General features: G+C 41.5%; 2 protein-coding genes across 6 annotated transcripts in view; both read left to right on the top strand.

The window, feature by feature from the left end:
• Nucleotides 1-225: 225 nt before the first annotated feature.
• Nucleotides 226-19,673, top strand: ccdc97 (coiled-coil domain containing 97). 5 transcript variants are annotated; one of them, XR_011952725.1, is made up of 7 exons: nt 226-401; nt 975-1,535; nt 9,359-9,604; nt 10,642-10,771; nt 12,229-12,881; nt 18,260-18,362; nt 19,123-19,673. XR_011952725.1 is itself a non-coding variant. In XM_072549500.1 (5 exons), the coding sequence occupies exons 1-5, from the start codon at nt 368-370 to the stop codon at nt 12,347-12,349; spliced, it is 1,092 nt and encodes a 363-aa protein (XP_072405601.1). In that variant the 5' UTR covers nt 226-367; the 3' UTR covers nt 12,350-19,673. The 5 variants fall into 5 exon arrangements, 2 of the variants coding, with proteins under 2 accessions (XP_072405601.1, XP_072405602.1); XR_011952723.1 differs by having other exon boundaries at nt 18,260-19,673; XR_011952724.1 differs by having other exon boundaries at nt 12,229-18,362.
• c29h19orf47 (chromosome 29 C19orf47 homolog) overlaps nt 19,125-21,369 on the top strand; it is a 41,168-nt gene continuing 38,923 nt past the window's right edge. Inside the window, exon 1 of the mRNA XM_072549497.1 lies at nt 19,125-19,228. The gene's annotated coding sequence lies outside the window, so the exon portion shown is untranslated. The remainder of the gene's footprint in view (nt 19,229-21,369) is intronic.

The raw sequence follows: 21,369 nt of genomic DNA, 5'->3' as shown, positions 1-21,369 counted from the left end.
TCATAAAATAAAAAAATCTGCATCACAACTGGTGAGCTCAGCTATTTAAAACCAAAAAAATATATGGCTCACGTTAAACTCAAACGAAGCGAAATTATGTTTATTTCAAATAATTCACCCGTCAATTTAATAATCCCTCATGAACCAACGATATTGTGAATTATTATGAAGAGCAGAGGTAATGTTTATTGTTTTACTGGACTGTAGACAGGGCGGAACTTTAGACCCGTGATTTCCCTGAAATCGGACCCTGTTTAAGGTCGGAACTGGTCCGTTCTGGTTTGTAAATGTTTGTGTTAAAATATCTCTCGACAAATACTCAACGTAAGATAAAAAATGGAGGTGACTGTGTGTAAAATGTAAAGCGATGGATCGCGAAGACTTTTCGAAAAGGATGGAAGGTAAAACATTGAATAACAATCATCGGATCAGGAAGGTTCAGGATATTGAGGCCTTCACAGCCTGAACTTCCAAACCTGAGACTTAATCTAAAATCCAGTTTTAATTTATTAAAGAATTACCAGGCTTTTGCAAAATTATTTTCAGTCAGACTGTTGCATAAGTCAGTTTTTTTCTCTTCCCCTCCCCCCCCCATCATCAGAATATTTAGTTTTTCACCTTGCACCCAGTAAAATGACAGTAAAATTATAATTGTTTTAATGCAATTATGAGTGTTTATATCTACCATTAGAAATGCTAGGACTGTGATTTAGAAAGCATAGCTTAAAAATAAATCCAATAAAATATTTAAAGAAAATATGCAATGCTGGAAATCTAAATTTTTAAAATGCACGTGTAGCTGGATAGGATTGGAAAAGAAATGCATTATTCGTTTCACAAACAGCTTTCCATCAGCATTCTGTCCTGCTCTGGTAAGGATTTTGTAAACATGAAGGGCTGAATGGCCTTCTGCTTATTTTAAATCTCTTAAGGATATGAACAGTATAATTCATGTGAAATATTATTATTCATAGGCTCACAAACACAAGATCTGTTACAAGATGTTCCAAAAGTGAGTGACCCTTCTGCAGACATTGTCACTCAGGAGGCCAGTGCACAGGTGGAAGGGATGCCCATAATCTCTACTGACGGTCATGTCTCACCAAGTGAGGTTGAGGAACAGATCAAATCCTCTGTTCCTACCTCGCCACGGGAGATTGATGACGCTGCCAGACTGATGAATAAGCTCCATGACGAGCAGCAGGAAGATGCTATGAATGCTTCACTGAACAGCATGTTTCATACGATTGCCAGTAGCAAAGCACAGATCAAAAGCCAGCAGAAGGACGAGCCTGATCTTATGTATGACCAGAAATTGGATATCATCAAAGATCTTTTCTGGTGTAAGCCAGTGGTGTTCCTTGAACGTTTTCACAAAATCATCAAAGAAGAGCATCTTGTCTGTTTCAACCATTTGGCTGAAAACTACGAAGTTACTTTTTACAGTAATGAAATTAGGAAGTCTTCCATGAAGAAAACTGCCCGAACAAATGTTCGCAACAAGAGGTATGCGGCCCTGCAGCAGCTGATTAAAGGTGATGTCTGACATGGTATTTGGTATTTTGTTTTCACCCCACTTTTAGGAAGCTGCTGCCTTTTGCTAGTGATAGTTTTTTTTCCCCCTGTACTTTCCCAAAATGTTGTCACACCAGACAATGAAAAATAAAAGAGTAATTCAGCCATGAACCACATCACATCTGTTTGCAGTATGCTGAAAGCAAGATTTAGTTGAAATATTGTTACCTTTGAGCTTTTAATTTGTTTGGATCAGGGTTTTTCTTACTAGAATTAGAATCCCTACTGTGTGGAAACAGGCGTTTTGGCCCAACTAGTCCACACTGATTCTTTGAACAGTATCCCACCAATACCCATTCTCCTACCTTTACCCCCGACTCATGCACCTAACCTACACGTCCCTGAACACTATGGACAATTTACTATGGCCAATTCACCAGACTTACACATCTTTGTGATTGTGGGAGGAAACTGGAGCACCCAGAGAAAACCCATGCAGACACGAGGAGAACGTGCAAACTCCACACAGATAATGTCCTGAGGTTGGAATTTAACCTGGGACCCTGAAGCTGTGAGGCAGCAGTGCTAACCACTGAGACATTATTGCTGCCCCCTTACTATTCCCTTAAAGGAGTTAATCGTGTTGGTCTATCAAAATTAACTTATCCCATCCCAATTAATCAAATCTTCATTTTCCAGTAGGAAAGTCTTAATGTTGGTTTAAGCTGGATGATACATTCTTTGTCCCATTAGCAATGTGACCCAACTCCAGCTGTGGCTGTGATCAATCAAAATTATGAACTTGTATTTACAAAGTACCTTTTAATGCAATTAGCAGTCCAAAGGTGTTTCACAGTAGCATTATAAAGCAATGTATGACACTGAGCAATATTAGGAGATATTAAATCAGATGACCAAAAACCTTGACAAAGAGGTGGATTTTAGGGAGTATCTTGAAGGAGTAAAGTGAGGTATTGGGCCAGAGAGTTTAGGGAAGAAATTGCAGAGCTTGAGGCCAGGAAGCTGAACACAACATATTTTGTAAGGTAATGGGGCTGAAGGAAGTTACAGACTAGGATGGGCACAGCCATGGAGAGATTTGAGAACAAAGACAAACATTTTAAAATTAATTCTTGTTGATGAGGTTCCAGTGTAGATCAATGAATGATGGGGAACCAGGAATTGGTGCAATTTAAGGCACAAGCAGCAAAGTTTGAATGAGCTCAAGTTAATAGAGGAGAGAATCTGGAAGGCTCATCAGGAGTCATCGAGTCTAGAAGTAACAGAAGCATGGATGAGGGCAAAGGCAGCAGATGAACTGCGTCAGGGTGAAGTCAGATGATGTTGCAGCGGAGAAAAAAATGTGGTCTTGGTTACAGCACAAATATAAGGCCAGGAGCTCCCTGATGGTTTGTGTAAAGCAGCAAACATTCCATATGATTAAGTCTGGGCACTGACCCCACTCTTGTCCTTTCATGGTGCATATTGCTGGCATATTTCCCACAACTGGATGACCTGGTTTTGTGCCAGTGACATAATCCATGGAATCATAAAGTCTCTACAGTGTGGAAACAGACCCTTTGGCCCAACAAGTCCACCCTGATCCTCTGAAGAGTAACCCACCCAGACCCATTCTCCTACCCTATTACTTTACATTTATCTCTGACTAATGCACCTAACCTACACAGTGGGCAATTTGGCATGCCCAAATGTACCTAACCTGCACATCTTTGGATTGTGGGAGGAAACCAGAGCACCTGGAGGAAACCCACGCAGACATAGAGAATGTGCAAACTCCACACAGACAGTCGCCCAGGGCTGGAATCGAACCCAGGTCCCTGGTGGTGGGAGGCAGCAGTGCTAACCACCATGCCACCAGGTCTTACTTCAAAAATCCTTTCAAAGAAATGTGAAGCCAAAGTGAAATGTAACAGATAAAATTATCAAAGGTGTTCAAGATACACAAATCTTCAGCTTGACCCATACATTTACAACAGTATGTATCATGTGAATTTAATTTTATTTTGTTTTATACTTTCAAGTGAAGAACAAGTTCTGATGAAAAGGTCCTAGGCCTGAAATGTTAACTCTTTCTCTTTCCACAGATATTGCCAATCTTGCTGGTGTTTCCAGTATTTTCTGTTTTATTTCAGATTTTCAACATCCCCAGTATTCTATTTTTGTGTTAATCTGTAAATAGTGCCATTGTTCAGAAGCTTGTTTTGTGTTTTTGTCAAGCATTAACATAGAGCACTGCCTGCTCCCTCTAATCCGTCCCACCAATATTTCTCACTCGAGCTTTTTGAGTGAGCTTGCTAGTTTTGTATCAAACAGTTGTAAGTTTTATTGCTGTAGGTTTGTATCCAGTAAAAACAGAGATTAAATTCCTTCTTTATATTGACACCCTTGTTGTTAACAGAAAAAGGAAGAAATTTATCTCATTCTGTGGGCTGGAATCAAAACTAAATGTCGAATGTGAGCACATGATGTTGTAGCTTCTTGTTTTATGTTGGCTCCTGTTTCATGGTGATTTATAAATAATCTAATTGATTTAATTTATCTGGATTGTTCTCTTCATGCACTGTTAGAAACAGATTGTAATCCTTTCTTGTCTGACATCCCAATTTTGATGTACTTTGTCTTTCCAATCTTGTTCTTTTAAAAAAATATATAACTTAGCAGAACAGAAGAAAAAAATTAATTAATACATTCCTCCTCTCTATATTTGTTTTATTGAATTGGCAGCGGTCTCAGCCAAGAAACAAATTCACCTTTCCCAATACTTGGTTATAACAAAATAAGAGAAAATGCTGGAAAATCTCAGCAAGTATTGCAGCATCTGTAAGGAGAGAAAAGAGCTGATGTCTCGTGTCTAACTGACCCTTTGTCAAAGCTTTGACAAAGGGTCAGTTAGACTCGAAACATCAGCTCTTTTCTCACCTTACAGGTGCTGCAAGACTTGCTGAGATTTTCGAGCATTTTCTCTTCTTTGGTTTCATATTCCAGCATCAGCAGTAATTTGCTTTTATCCTTGGTTATAACAAGCTGCTAAAGGAAGAAATGGACAAATTTGTTTTCTTCTCTTCATAAATAACCACAACAATTTTTTTCCACATGCATTTTTCCTACGGTTTTAATTGCAGAACGTTTCCTGCACAGAAGGGACTTGGATGGTCTGTTATGTATGCTGACTCATGCAGCAGTCTAACACTCCTGTTCTCTTGAGTAACAAGTGAATCGGAGGATATTGTGGATAGGCAAGAATGTGGAGTTAAGGTCACAATCTCATTGAATGGACAGGCCTAAGGAGCTGAATGGCTTGTCATGCTCCTAGGTCATTTGTATCTCCCTAAAACCCTGATATCTTCCTCTGTTTCAGCAACAACATGCATTAGAGAAACTAGAAGCAGATGAAGGCCATTCACCCCTTCAAACCTGCTTCACCATTCAATATGATAATGGCTGGTGCCATATTCTCTCCCCATACGCCTTGATGCTTTTAAAATCCAAACATTTATGTATCCATTTCTTGAATATATTCACTGACTTGGCCTCCACAGCCTTCTGAGGTAGAATGTCCCAATCTTCCTTTGAGTGTAGAAGGTTTTCTCCATCTCAGTCTAAAATGGCCTATCCCATATCCTGAGACTGTGGCCAGGAAAAACAGCCTTCCTGTGTCTAGGTAGTCCAGCCATGTTAGAGGTTTGTATGTTCAGTCAGATCCCCCCTCATCCTTCTAAACTCTGAACATTCATGCTAACCTTGGTATCAGCCTAGTCAACCTCTTTCGCATTTCATCTATGGCAAGCATGCCCTTTCGTGGGTGGGGAGACTTAAACCTGCATGCAGTGCTCCAGATGCAATCTCTTCATGGCTATGGCTAACTGCAGTAAGACATCCTTACTTCTGAACTAATTTCTCTTGCAGTGAAGGCCAATAACCATTTGCCTTCCCAGTTGCTTGTTGCATCTGCCTGTCTACTTTCATTCACTGGTGTACAAGGACATCCAGATCCCCTTGTACATCCAAATATATCGCGATTTAAATAATGCTGTCCCTTTCAATTTTTCACACTGAGGTTCAGATTAGACTCCCTACAGTATGGAAACAGGCCCTTCAACCCAACCAGTCCACACCGACTCTCCGAAGAGTAACCCATCCAGACCTATTTCACTCTGACTAATGCACCTAACACTATTGCGCAATTTAGCATGGCCAATTCACCTGACCTGCTCATCTTTGGACTGTGGGAGGAAACCGGAGCACCCGGAGGAAACCCACGCAGACGTGGGGAGAATGTGCAAACTCCACACAGACAGTCACCCGAGGCTGGAATCGAATCTGGGACCCTGGTGCTGTGGGCAACAGTACTAATCACTGAGTCACCATGCCGCCAAGTAGTCACCTGAGGCTGGAATCACACCCAGGTCCCTGGCACTGTGAGGCACCAGTGCTAACCACTGAGCCACCTAACTTCATATAGCAATTCCTTTAATGTCATAGATTGCTTTATTGTTCTTTACAAGGGTGATTATCAAACAAGATTTGACACTCGGCAATGCAAGGAGATACTAGGTGACCAAAAGGTTTGGTCAAAGAAGTAGGTTTTAAAGACCTTTTTAAGGAGGAGAGAGGCAGAGGGTTTAAAGTGCCAATTCTCGAGCTTTAGAGTCTATGCAGCAGAAGGTACAACTGAGGCTAGTGAAGGAGCAATTATAGTTAGGAATGTACCAGTGGGCAGAATTGGAAGAATGGAGATATCTTGAAGGGTTGTGGACCTGGAGGAAGTCTCAGCCCTTTATTTTTCGCTTAAAGATGCAATGGTCTATGCCTTAACTAATCTCTGCCACAAAACATCTCAATGCTTCAACAACCCTCTGACTAGAGAAATTTCTCGTAACCTCTCTTTCTTGTGATAATTTAAAATTAATTCATCCTTTATCGTCAATGACTCATTAGTCAGAAGAGAGAATCCTTTCCCAATGAAACCATTAAGTAATTGAAGAAAAATCCATTAAATTTCTTCTTGGCCTTCTGTACTCTGGAAAATATTGTTAGAGTCTTTTTTTTTAATCATCTTTCGCACCTTTCCTTGAGCACTTCAATGCCTAAATCAGGAGACTATTTCACCTACTTGTATATTTTCTCCTTTTCTGCAAGTTGGATTACCCTTACATTCAACAAATTAAAGTACTTAATAATTTTTGTGAGGACAATGATGATATATCTCGTATATGTTCTTATATGAGTTAATCATAACCTCCCTGATCTTGTATTTAATGTCTCTAGTTATGAAACCTACAATACTTTATGATTTATTAATGGCTCACTCGACCTGTCCTGCCTCTGATACAGACTTATGTATACGAACACTAAGGTCTCTCAGCTCCTACGCACCGTTTAGAATAGTACCCCTTATTTTGTATCAAAGTCCATCACTATCCACTCTCTATATTGAGTTTCATTAGCCACTATTCTGTCCACACCACCAACTTGTTAATATCCTTTTGTGGTTCTACACTGCCTTCCTCAAGGCTTCCAGTTCTCTCACATTTCATGACACCCATAAATTTTAAAATTGTCCACTGCACAATGCGATCTTCTCGAAAAACAAGGGTCTCAATACCGATCTCTGGGGAATTCCACTAAAAAGGTTCTAATCTGAAAATTTTCTATTAGCTATTACTGTCTGCTTCCTACCCAACAGCCAGTTGTGTATTTACATTGCTACTGACCTTTTTTTCCTCACAGTGTAATGTATGACACTATATCAAAAGCTTTTTGAAAGTCCATGTCGTAGACCACAGCTTTCCCCCTCATCAAACAATCGTCTCTGTCACCTCACAGTCCAACTTGCCCCTAACATATCCATGCTGATTCTTCCGAATCAATCTACGTTTTTCCATGTGACTATTAATTCTATCATTAATATTTCTTCTATAAGTTTCCCCACTGCTGAAGTGAAACTGACTGGTCTGTAATTGCTGGGCTCACCTTTACCTCAATTTGAACATAATGTTTACAATTCTCAAACCATCAGCACCACAGCTCCCCACCGAATCCAGGGAAGATTAAAAAATTATTGCTGGAATTTCCAATCTCACTTCTTTCAATATCCTTGGATATATCTAACCCAGCCCTATTCCTTAAGAACTTAAAAGGACCGACAGCTTATCAATTTTAAACCCTTCTGATTGACCGATTTCCTCCTCTGTCACCAGGACTTAGGCAGTATCTGTTTCACAGTTAAAGCTAGGTGCAAAATACTCAGCCATATCATTCCTCTATATCCTTCCCACCAACTGATATTCTCTACATTACACTGAGCATCTTTCTTATTCTTTAGCTCAAGCCAAATCGATTCTGTTCTTGAACCTCTTGAAACATCATCTTTCTCCAGTATTGTGAAACTCTCCTTAATCAAAAACACCTTCACTGCTCCTTTTTCCTCCTTTTTTTTTCTGAACACAAAATCAGGAATATTTAAAACACAAATCTGTCCTTCCTTAATCCAGGCAATCATTATCACCGCAAAATCATCTTTATCCCACACTACAATCTGTGTCTTTAACTCCTCAATTTTATTATCTACACTCCTTACATTCATGTATATACAGTGTAACTCTGGCTTGACCAGTAAAAATCATCAGACCGCCCCACTATCCTGCCTAAATATGTGACATTTATTTTTACATTCATAGAATTCATAAGATGTTCAAGTGGTATAACAGCCTAAATTCAGATTTTAATGTGGGGGTCTTGAACATTTTTGCAGCTTTCCTTTTAGATTGGATTACCTATGGTATGGAAATAAGTCCACACCGACCCTCTGAACAGTAACGCACCCAGACCTATTCCCCTACATTTACCCCTGACTATTGTACCTAACACTGTGGGCAGTTTAGCATGGCCAATTCACCTAACCTGCACATCTTTGGATTGTGGGAGGAAACCAGAGCACCTGGAGGAAACCCACGCAGACACTGGGAGAATGTGCAAACTCCACATAGACAGTCGCCCGAGTTGGGAATTGAACCTGGGTCCCTGGCGCTGTGAGGCAGCAGTGCTAACCACTCAGCCACATTTTTGTCTCCTGACTGGAGAGGACAGACCTTGTGCTACTATAGTGATGTCCATTACCTCAGGATGTTCCAAAGTGCTTTGCAGCCATTGAAGTACTTGTGGAGTTTTGCAAATCCAGTATCCAGTTTGTACACAGCAAGTTCCAACCACCAGCAGGGTAGTAAATAACCAGAGAATGAGTTTTATAGTGTCATTCAGTATGGAAACAGACCCTTTGGTCCAATTAGTCCATGCTAACCATAATCCCAAACTAAACTGGTCCCACCTGCCTTCGCTTGGCCCATATCCCTCCAAACATTTCTTATTCATGAACTTATCCAAACGTCTTTTAAATGTTGTAACTGTGGCCACATCCTCTGGATATTCATTCCACACACAAACCACACACACAAAAAAATGGCCTCTCATGTCCTTTTTAAATATTTCTCCTTACCCTAAAAATATGCCCCTAGTCTTGAAATCCCCCACCCTAGAGAAAAGAAACCTGTCATTCACCTTATCTATACCTTATTTAGTGATGTTATTAAAGATTGGGGAGAACTCCCATGAACATCTTCAAAGTAGAACTTTGGAATCTTTGTCCATCTGAGAGGGCAGAGAGGACCTCATTTTGGTGTCTTATTCAACTGACAATGCCTCCAACAGTGCAGCACCTCCTCAGTGCTGTGTGTGTGTGACAGTGAACGAGCAAGCCTTGATTCTGTGTTGCACTTTCTCAAGAATGTACCAATTGATGTCTTTGCCTTGTCTTTCCCTACAGATGGGGAGTATTTCAGTGATGAGCAGATGCGAACTCGAGATCCTTTGCTGTACCAGCAGTACATTAGACAGTACATGACAGAGGAGGAGCTATTGGCTGAGAACAGCAAAAACCTGAGCAATGCCATGTGTTTGTCTGACCTGTTGATGAGCACTTATCAGGAGAAAATTGTCCAGGAAAGGCTACAGTGGCAACAGGAAAGGGAAGATGCCTGTGTGGAAGAGGAAGAGGACGATGAGGAGGAAGGTACATTTCTGTCTCTCGGTTATTCTGAAGGATAACAAGACTGAACATTAGAATGTCACTAACATTTTCTCTCTCCTTTTTCTACTGAAGTCAGAAACTGTTATTGCTTTCATAGTATCCAGCCCAAGAGGCCACACATCATACGTTCAGTCCACATAAAACTGTTGACAGGCTATTTGAATGTGAGGATACTCCACATCACACCATGATCCTAATTTTATTGAGGTTTCTTTGTTGAACAGCAACTGACTCACTTTGAATTTTCATTCCTTAGATTTGGGGTATGAACATCAAACTGAGAGAAGCAAAACATAATGATGGTATTACTAGAATAGTGTTTTAGACACCTGGACTACTGATCCAAAGACACTAGCTCAAACCACACTACTGCAGCATAAGGAGATTAAATTCCATGAATTATTTCTTTTATTTCACTCACGGGATATGGTTGTCACTGGCTGGGCCAGCATTTATTGCTCATCCCTCAGTGTCTTACTTTGGGTCTGGAGTCACATGTAGGCCACACCAGGTAAGGATGGCAGATTTCCATCCCTAAAGGACATTGGTGAACCAGATGGGTTTTCTGGCAGTTGACAAGTTTCATCGTCAATATTAGACTCTTAATTCCAACTTTGTATTGAATTCAAATTTCACTATCTGCCGTGGCGGGATTCAAACCCGGGTATCCAGAACATGAGCTGATTTTCTGGATTAATAGGCTAGAGATAATCCCATCACCTCCCAATGTGCAATTAAAAGGAAAATTAAAATTGGTGATGATGACCATAAATCCCAAACTGTTCACTCATGTCATTTAGGGAAGGGAAATCTTTCCCAGTCTAGTGTGACTCCAGACCCACCGTAATCTCATTGACTCTCCTCTGCCCTCTGAACTGACCGAGGAAATCACTCAGTAAAGGGCAATTAAAGATTGGTAATAAATGCTGGCCCTGCCAGTGACACCCACGTCCATGAACAAACTTAAAAAAATAAAATGAATTTTGAACAGTGTCACTGATGCTCCTGACTCCATCTAGATGACGACACGGAGTCTAAAGCTGCAGACTGGATACCCAGTGATGATGAGAGGAGTATGCTGAGGGAAGAATTTGTGAGTCGCATGTACCAGCGCTTTCTGGATGGGGAAGACAGTGACTTCGATTACAGGTGGTTATCAAACACAAGTATACAAGTTGAAACCTACAGTACAGAAGCAGCCATTCAGCCCCTTCCATCAGTGCCAGTTCTTTGAAGCAGCAATCCCATGTTAAACCAAACACATTGATCCAACTGTGTTCCTCCTTCCCAACAATATTACTCTTCCAGATTAAGGCTTTTCGTTGACATAGCCAGTCACGGCTCTTTATGTTGATACCAAATATTTAATATTAGCTCTAAATTTTACCCTCACTGACTAAGATCTACACCCTCCTTTGTTGAAATCTTGCCTTATGGTCTCATTCCATGTTCAAAATTGTTCAATACTCCTTTTTTCAGACCATCTACAGGTTTATGAAAACCAAATTTATTCTCTCCTAACTGTTACTCTTTTGACCTCGTCCATTAAATCCAGCAGAATAAGAATGGCTCCTAGCCTAAATTTATAAAAACATTATTATTTGTTATCCCAATGCACTCATGGCCATTTTTTCAAAATGCTTGTCAGATTTTGTTACTCTTGTCGAGACCTTGAAAGTAATCTTTTAGATTAACTAACATGAAACTGTATATCATTTTACTGCTGCAGCAACAATGTAAATTGGTAATTGACTCGGCATCCTCATTGCCTTTAAGCACTTTGGGTTGTTTCAATGTTAAATAACCAGTGAGTCAGCTGCAATTTAGTAGGTAGCATTCTTACCTCTGACTCAGAAGGGTTGTGAGTTCAACAGTGACATTCCACTGCAGTATTGACAGAGTGCTGCGCTGCTAAAAGCGCCACTTTTCAGGTGAGATGTAATACTAAAGATTTTTTTGGGGGTATGTATCTAAAATATCCTATGACACTATTTTGAGAAAGGCTCATCTCGTGTCTGGTGTCTAGGATCGATGTTTAGCTGTCAATTGCAATATTAGGCATTTAATGTTTAGTACATTGCTGTGGGAGTTTGACATTTGCAAATTGGCCACCATTTCAAAAGATAATTGGTAACAGTAATGCTGTTTGGGACATCTTGAGGTTGCTATATAAATTCAAGTTCTTTCTTTCCATGTTTCCCATTATTTGCTGTGCGGTTTCAGGCAGGAGGAATAGCCATTTGCACCAGCTGGCAGAGGATGCCTCTCTCAACCAACACACGCACACACACTGCATATGCACGCACACAACCCCCCACACCCCTCCCATACACACTCCCCCACACACCATCATCTTACACACACACCCAGCCCCACCCCAGACCCCCCCCCCACACCTCCATACCCACACCTCCACTCCACCAGACACACCCTCCCCCACCCACCCTCGCGCGCATGTAAGCGCACTCTCTCTCTCTCTCTCTCTCTCAAACCCCACACGTACACCTCAAACCAGGATTTTTTTGCTGTTTAGAGAAACATAAGCAGACTCTGATTAGGAAATCACTGTTACACTTCCTGTTATTTAAGGCCCATTCTCCTTTCAGTGCTGTTGATGACAACCCGGATTTTGACAACCTTGACATCATAAATCGTGATGAAGAGGAGAGATACTTTGACGAGGAGGAGCCGGTGGAAGTTGAAGATATCGAGATGGACAAGGATTAAACAATTTATATGTCTTTTTTTTAGATTTTACAACATTTCCAAAGGAGAATGTTGGTGACCAACTGAGTAGTTTTGTGCATGTCATAAAAGAATTTCTTCCTATTTTTAATGTCAGTTTAATTGGCCAGTTTCTATTGTGCTGAAATCAAATTTTTCTTTTAAGTTTCACGTACAAAGGAGGATGAAACTGAAACTGCTGTCAGACGACAAACAGATTCCCATGGTGGCTCAGTGCACCAACAGATCAACTAGGAGACTGTGAGGTCTGCAGATGCTGGAGATCAGAGTTGAGTGTGGTGCTGGAAAAGCATAGCAGGTCAGGCAGCATCCGAGGAGCAGGAAAATTGACGTTTTGGGTTCCAGCCTGAAACGTCAATTTTCCTGCTCCTCGGATGCTGCCTGACCTGCTGTGCTTTTCCAGCAACACACTCTCAGCACCTAGCGATCAACTGAGCCTTGCTTCTGGGTTTAATTCCTCGTTCCCTGAAGAGATAGTTGGGAGGAAAGGATTGGAACCTGCACTTCTGCTCAGGTGCTAAAACTAGTCAGCTTTTACTTTTCCAAATTGAACTCTCATGCTCTCTGTTTGTTAAACGTGAATTTTTGATGGGGCTCTCCACACTGAATATCCCATCTGTATTACATGTGAATTGGAAGCATAGAGTAATCATAAAACTTGCTTGTTTAATGCTGAAATAAGGACAACTCTCTGACACTTTTAAACTCAGTGACATCTATAAGCTAGTTCCCTCAAGTATGTTCTGAAAAATGTAGAAAAAAATAATCTGGACAAAGGTTTTTTAAAAAATCCATGTCCTGTTCCTGTGAGGACACTAACTCGTGTTGGGATATAGCCTCCTGGGTACCCACTAACCTGGAGGTGATTATTTCCAGGTGTTAGAATATCCACACGCAGCTTGATCCTGGACACCCTGACTTAACGTTTGCAAATGCAGTTTCCAGCAGGGATTATTCGGTGATGAGCAGTGTTGAAAACTTACGTTCCTTTTTGTAGTTGACCTACTGGTGTCCTGGCCCAGCTGAGGTCTGATAACTCAGTTTAGTGTGAGGATTGAACCCAGGGACCTTTGGTCCACATGAATGAGTTCCTTATTGAGTGTGTTCTTACTAATAAACTGTGTGAAGAGTACAGAAGGGTAGGCAGCCTGTGATGTGACGTTGTGATGCCATGACACACACTACTGTGCCTGGCTGAATTGCATCAGACACTGCTGTCTCCTGGCATAGCACACTATCTCTCTTATACACAGTTAGGATGATGTGGGAAAGAGTTACTTAGATACACACACACACACACACAATATTACCAGAGAGTTTTGGGCAGCGCACCCTCACCTGTTTGGCAGTTCCTTTTACAGGAAAAACACAACTCTGATTTGCTGGTAACTTTTTGGAGTCTCAGCTGAAACAATATTTTGTTTCTTTGAGACTCTCACTGTCCTGGTATTCAGTTTTCATCTCCAACTTCCCAACTCTGTTTTCATATCTAGCAATGTGCTGGACAGAATTAGCATTACAATCTGTTTTTTTAAACTATTTTAAGTCAATTGAAGAACTTGAAAATCTTTCATTAAATGCTTTACATATTATTATTCATGTTGTTGCAGTTTCTCCCCAGTTTAACTACTGTTTACAGAATTGGGAAGTCAATAGGAGCTTAGGTATTGCATTCATTGTCCTGCTTTCTTTTAAAAACTGGAGATTATTTGCTCAGTAATCAAGGAAGGAGTGGCCACTTTCAATGATAGGGTTTGATTGTGTGGCGGTTGTGTTACTGGACTAATAATCCAGAGGTGAGTGTTCAAATTCCACCATGGCAGTTTGAGAATTTGAATTAAATTTTTCAAAATATGAAAGAAACTGACCCATATTTGTCAACTTTCACTGAAAATCCAACTGATTCACTTTTAGGGAGGGAACTAGGTCTGGATCTTTATCTAACTGCAGTCCCACACCAATTTTAATAACTCTTAACCGTCCTCTGAAGTAGGCAAGGAAGACACATGAACAGGAAGAGGCCATTCAGTCCCTGAAACATGTTCTGCCCTGTGATGAAATTGTGGCTGATCTACATCCTAATTCACCACACCTGCCTTTGCCCCGTATCATTTAATACCTTTGGTTATCAAAACCTACTAATACAGTAGTTCCCCCCCACCCTGTACTCGTGGGGGATACATCCCAGGGCCAACCCTGGAAGTCTGAGTGAACCCATTCATTTAAATGGGAAACATACCTTCCCAGCAGCCTCCTGGTTCCTGGTCCCAGAACATTCCCTATATGTTCCGGCCGCAGTAGACTGCAGGTAACTGAAACAGTGGAAAACGATTCCACGGATATGGAACTCACCATGTATAATTTTTGAAATTAACAAGTGATCTAGCATTAATTGTTCACAGAGGAGAGTACTGAACCCCTACTAGTTTTTGTGTCAAGAAGTGGTTCCTGATTTCATTTCTGAAAGAATTGGCTACAATTCTTATACCGTGCTCCTGGACCTCTGAACTATAGGAAATAGTTTCCCTCCATTTACCGTATACTTGATATTTTGAAAGCTTAACCCGTCTTCTGTATGAAACATATGATTATATAAATTCAGCCCCTCGTGCCTGCTCCCCCATTCCATAAGATCGTGCTCATCTGATTGTAGCTTCAAACCCGCATTGCCGTCTAGTTCTGATAATCTTTCATTGCATTGCTTAGTAAGAATCTATCTATTCTTGCCTTTAAAAATATTCGAGAATCCCGCTTTTATTGCGCTTTGAGGAAGAGAGCTCCAGAGACTTGTGGCTCTGTGAGAGAAAAAGAATTGTGTCATCCTTTATATAAATGCGCCATCCTGATTTTTAAACAGTGAACCCTAGTTCTAGATTCTGCCATTAGAGGAAACATCCTTTCCACATCCACTCTGTGAGGAACCTTCAGAACCTTACGTGTTTCAATAAAATCACCTCTTGCTCTTCTAAGCTCCAGCAGAGAAAAGCCTAGTCTGTCCATCCTTTCCTCATAAGACAAATCACCCCCACCTGAATAAACCTTTGCTGACCTTCCTGTAATAAATTGATATCTTTCATTAAATAAGGCATCAACATTGTGCACGATACTCATTAGTGTCCTCTAAAACTGAAGTATTCAATTTCCCCTGATATGTGATAACATTATATTAACTTTCCTAATTACTCAATGTACTTGTACACTAATCTTTTTATGATTCATGAACAAGCACATCCAGATTCCTCTGCATCTCAGAACTCTGCAATATCTCATCATTGAGATAATACACATTTTAAAAACTTCTTTATGCCAAAATTGGTAATTTCACAATTACTTCATTATATTCCTTTGCCACATCTTTGCCCACTCACTTAGCCCGTCTGCATTTTTTATTTGTGGCTGCATTATGTTCTCTTTACAACATGTATTCCTAGCTATCATTGTATTGTTTGCAAATTTGGCAACTGTACCTTCCATCACTTCATCTAAACCACTTTTTTAAATTGTAAAATATTGAGGGCCCAGCACTGATCCCTGTGATACACACTCATTACACATTGCCAACCTGAAAAAGACACAAATCATGCCTATTGCAATCCTATTAGCCAGCCAATATTTACCTATACTAATATGCTTCCCCATAAACATGTATTTTCCACAATAATGTTTGATGTGGCATTTTATCAGAGGTCTCCTGGAAATCAAGTACAGTACATCCAGTCATTCCCTTTACCCACAGCATGTGTTACCAATCAAAGAAGTCCAGTGGATTGGACACACATGAATTCTTTTCATAAAACTCAGTTGACATGGCCACCTTATACTTAGCCTAGTGCTCTCCTACAACTTTATTAATTGCTTTGAGCATTTTCTCTGTGACAGATGTCAAAGTAATTGATGTTTAGTTTCCTACTTTCTGTGCACTCCCTTTTTGAATAAGGGAGTGGCATTTATTAGCTCTCAAACTAATGGGACTGTCCTTTACTATCAGTTCAAAACTGAATACAATGACTACTGTCTCGGGCAATGAGAAACATGTGGAAATGTTGGCTTTACTCACAAAGTCCATGTCGTGGGAGAGACTTTCTCTTTGTAAACAACCTTTTAAAAAGTTTCCTCATGATAGATTCTTTTTCTGCCAATTCATTTGTGTAGCTCAATCATGCTGAGGATTAATTTCTTAATGTATTGCATCGTATGTCTCTTATAAGGTACCCTCCTCTGCCTCGCTGAACTGGCCCTCACCCCTCCACCAATACCCTCCTCTGCCTCGCCGAACTGGTCCTCACCTCTCCACCAATATCCACCTCCATCTCACCAAACTGGTCCTCACCCTCAATAACTTTTCCTTTAACTCCTCTCATTTCCTCCAAATCAGGGGGTTGGCATGGATACCTGGATGGGCCCCAGTTATGCCTGCCTCTTTGTCAGCTATATTGAACAATCCCTCTTCAGTACCTACACAGGCACTGTGCTCCAACTCTTCCGCCATTGCATCGATGACTGCATCGATGCAGTGTCCTGCACCCAGGCTGAACTGGAGCAGTTCATCGATTTCACCACAACTTCCACTCTGCCCTCAAATTCACTTGGTCCATCTCGGACACCTCCCTCCCATTTCTTGACCTCACCATTTCCATGTGCAGCAACAGTCTTCAGACATCTACTACAAAGGTACAAAATCCCATAACTATCTGGACTATGCCTCTTCCCACACAGTACCCTAAAAACGCCATCCCATTCTCCCAATTCCTCCATATCCATCTCATCTGCTTGGATGAGGAGACATTCCACTCACGAGCATCCCAGATGTCAACCTATTTTGAACAACATGCTTTTCCTCCTTCCATCATCCAGACAGCCTTCCACAGCACCACCTCAATTCCCGTTCCACTGCTCCAAATCCCCTCCCTTCCAATGCAATAAAGACAGGGTCACCCTTGTTCTCACCTACCATCCTACTAGTCTCCGCATCCAATGCATCATCCTCAAACACTTCTGCGAACTCCAAATATACCCCACCATCAAGAATGTCTTCCCCTCTCTGCCTTCCTCAAGGATTTTTCCCTCCTACAGTCTTTGGTTCATGCCACTCTCGCTACCGAACCTCCAGGTACCTTCCCCTGCAACTAGAAAAAATGCAAAACCTGCCAGTACACCCCCCCCCCCCCTCACTTCCATCCAGGATCCCAAACAGACCTTTCAGATGAGACAGAGGTTTACCTGCCTTTCTTCCAACCTATTTTACTGCATCAAGTGGTCCTGATGTGGTCTTCTCTACATCGGGGAGACTGAAAGCAAACTTAGGAATGGTTTATTGAGCATTGCAGCTGGGTCCGCAGGGGCCAACCGGACCTCCCAGTCACTGCTAATTTCAGTTCCCCCAACCACTCCCTTTCTGACATGACCATCCTTGGCCTCCATTGCCAAAATGAACCGCGGCTCCTATTGGAGGAACAACATCTTCTCTTCAGCCCTGGCACCCTACAACCCGGAGGACTCAACATTGAGTTCTCCGATTTCTTCATCCCCTGACTCGCTTCTCAGCCCCATCCCCCCACCCCCCACACCAAACACTGCCTGCCACCGACCAGATTAATTCCTCCTAATGACCAAGCAAGCCATGCCTGCTACCTGTCTTCACCTCTCCCTACATCACCATCCTGCCTCCACCACCCCATTTATCTGCAGCTCTCCCCACATCCACCCCCAGTCCTAAAGAAGGGTTCAGCTCAAAACATCGACTTCTGCACCTCCTGATGCTGCCTGGCTTGCTGTGTTCTTCCAGCCTCCTGCCTTCTACTTTGAATTCCAGCATCTGCAGTTTTTTTTTGTCTCTTATAAGCTTATACGAGTTCAAAAATGAATTAAAATTTGCGTCTTTCATCCTAGTAGGATTTGCAAGTGAGGGTGAATGGTGAACCTCCTATATTACCACATTACCAAAAGGATGTGGATGCTCTGGAGAGGATGCAGAGGAGGTTTACGAGGATGCCTGGTATGGAGGGTGCTAGCTATGGAGGGTGGTTGAATAGATTAGGATTATTTTCATTAGAAAAACAGAGGTTGAGGGGGGACCTGATTGAGGTCTACAATATCATGAGAGGTATAGACAGGGTGGATAGCAAGATGTTTTTTCCCAGAGTGGGGGACTCCATTACGGGTTACGAGTTCAAAGTCAGAGGGGAAAGGTTTAGGGGAGATATGCATGGAAAGTTCTTTATGCAGAGGGTGATGGGGGCCTGGAACGTGTTGCCAGTGGAGGTGGGAATGATAGCATCATTTAAGATGTATCTAGACAAATACATGAATGGGATTGGAGCAAAAGGATACAGATCTTTAGAAAATAGGCAGCAGGTTTAGATAGAGGAGCTGGATTGGTGCAGGCTTGAAGGGCCTGTTCCTGTGCTGTAATTTTCTTTGTTCTTTGTATAGATTTGTTAGAAAATGGGAATGGAAAAAGAGAGAAATCTAAAATACTACAAATTATACCCAAAACCATGGAACAAGAACTGAAGAAGGGCTAAGGTGTGGCATATCTTGGAAGATTCTTTGAGGATGTCAAACACTTAGATTCATACAGTGCAGAAAAGGCCCTTTGGCTCATTGAGTCTGACTGGTCTTAGGATAATGTATTTAAAAGGTTTGGCATCAATGAAGAAACACACTGTGATGAGGATCTGCACTTTTTCTTTCTTGGTAAATTAACTAAAAATGGTTGAATGATCTTTCTTGTAAATATCTACTTTGTGTTCCAGTACTGGAGTGATCTTAAACATGGAGAAGATTGGGGGTGAGCGCGAGAAGGGGAGGATAAGCTGGTCATTTAGCTGCTCCTAATTGCTATCTGGTGAACCCTGGACGGTAAGCGGGCAAGTAGATGTTAGATACCAGATTCGTCCTTCTCCCCACCCCCTCCCCCAAGTCAAATATTTGTTCACACTTATTCTCTAGCCTAGCCTTGGAGGTGAAGCTTGGAGGTTACCTACTCTAGCCAGTGCCTTGAGACCACTGTGCAGGAATGATCACCACCTTCTGAAGTGGAGGAGAGCTAAGATTCTGTTGAAATTGCTTCCAACAGGAATTGTTGGCATGCAGTCTTCCAAAGAGGAGGCAGTACTGGGTGAGATTTGAACTGCTTTAAACCTAACCACTTGCATGGAGTTAAAATCAGACTCAGTGCTCAGCATCTGAATCTTCCCAAGTTGCACAAAACAAATGTTGTTTTCCCTTGCTGAAAAAATTTAGGATGTTATTTTACACATGTATCAATTTTCAGAGATTAAATAAAATGTTTCTGAAATAGCAATTTCTCAATTTTCAAGCTTGAACTTTATTTTAGAATGAGACTTTAGTTTATTTTTTGGACACACAGCAATCATTAAAACTTTTCTCTCCACAAATGCTGCCAGACCTGCTGAGTCTCTCCAGCAATCTTTGTTTTTGTTTCAGATTTCCATCATCTGCAGATCTTATGTTTAGAATAAAACAAAGAAGTTGAATTTTGTATCCATAAATTAACCTTGTATAGAAAATAGTGTTGCTATCTCTATGGGTTTGAATAATTCCACAAACTAGCGATGAAGATACATTGTATGACATTGCCTCAAACACCCCAGTGTATTACAGTGTCATGCCTCACTCTCGGCCTTCAAACATTTATCATGTACTATCATAAGTAACCAGAAGAGACAGACAGGATTGAAAATTAACATCTCATCCAAATAATAGCATTGTGTACAACTTCAAAATCCTGTTGACCTAAATTAAATTTCTGGAGTGGGACTTGAACTCTCAACACCGTGAATTGGAGAAGGGAATGCTTCTTAAAATATGATTGGCATTTGTTTCATAGGATCCTTACAGACTGAAAGAGGGATTTCAGCCCTTTAAGTCTGCACTGACCCTCAAAGAGCATCCAATTCCAGACCCTATCCCCATTACCCTGCATACAGTTTTTAACCGTGGCTAATCCAGCTAACCTGTTCATATTTGGACTATAGAGGAACCAGAGCACTCAGAGGAAACTCTCACAGACACGTGTAAACTCTAAACAGTCAGTTACCTGAGGCTGGAATTGAACCGGGTCCATGGCACTGTAAGGCAGCAGTGCTAACCACCTGTGCCACCCACACACATTGTCGTGGAAATCTGAAACTCTCTGCCAAAAGCTGCTGAGCCAGTGGGTCAATTGAAACTTTAAAAATTAGATAGATTGATTTTATTTTGGGCAAGGATATTAAGGGACTTGGAATCAAAGTGGGTCAAAATACAGATCAACCAAGATCAAACTGAATGACAGAATAGATTCAAATGGCTTCATGATGTCCTGTTCCATTTATTGTCCTGGGTTACACTGTCGATAGAATTTGGGTCAAGTTTCCTTTGGTCACTGGCCTAATTTCTAAGTTCATTGAAATGGTTACTAGGGTAATTAGTCTAATTACAACTAGCATTTGCCTGATTCCTAAGGTTACATCTGGTTGAAAGATCAACTGGTCAGAATACTAAGGTGACTCACTTAGTTTCCATAATTTCTGGTCTATTATCTCAGAACAGATCTGGTTTTTCACTAGTCTGACTGGAGGTGGCCTCATTGCTAGGGATAGTAGTCTTGTTGCCAGGACCAGGTAAAATTGCCAGTGGCTGATCCATTGGCCTTGTCGCTAGGGCCTGGCTACTGGCACCTGATCTGGTTGCTAAGGAACTGGTCATTGGGGCCTGGTCTGGTTAAGGAACTGGTCAGTGGAGTTTGGCCTAATTGCTAAGAACCTGGGGCCCGCTCTGTTACTAAGGGACTGGTCAGTGAGGCCTTGCTTGGTTGCTAAGGGCTTGGTCTGGTTAAGGGACTGGTCATTGGGGCCTAGCCTGGTGGTTAAGGGATTGGTCAGTGGGTTTGGCCCAGTTGTTAAGGAACTGGTCAGTGGGGCTAGGCCTGGTTGTTACAAGACAGGTCAGTGGGGCCTGGTTGCTAAGGGCCTGGTCTTGTTGCTAATGAACTGGTT

The sequence above is a fragment of the Chiloscyllium punctatum genome, chromosome 29 (genome assembly GCF_047496795.1).
Source record: "Chiloscyllium punctatum isolate Juve2018m chromosome 29, sChiPun1.3, whole genome shotgun sequence".
Classification (NCBI taxonomy): Eukaryota; Metazoa; Chordata; class Chondrichthyes; order Orectolobiformes; family Hemiscylliidae; genus Chiloscyllium; species Chiloscyllium punctatum.
This window is presented reverse-complemented; position numbering and strand designations above follow the sequence as displayed.

What these genes read in the sequence shown, in the direction of transcription:
- ccdc97 (XM_072549500.1), top strand. Translation starts at nt 368, where the DNA reads ATGGATCGCGAAGACTTTTCGAAAAGGATGGAAG. An exon ending in CTTTTCGAAAAGGATGGAAG is followed by an intron (nt 402 to 974) that starts GTAAAACATTGA and finishes TATTATTCATAG; the next exon opens with GCTCACAAACACAAGATCTG. An exon ending in GACAGTGACTTCGATTACAG is followed by an intron (nt 10,772 to 12,228) that starts GTGGTTATCAAA and finishes TTCTCCTTTCAG; the next exon opens with TGCTGTTGATGACAACCCGG.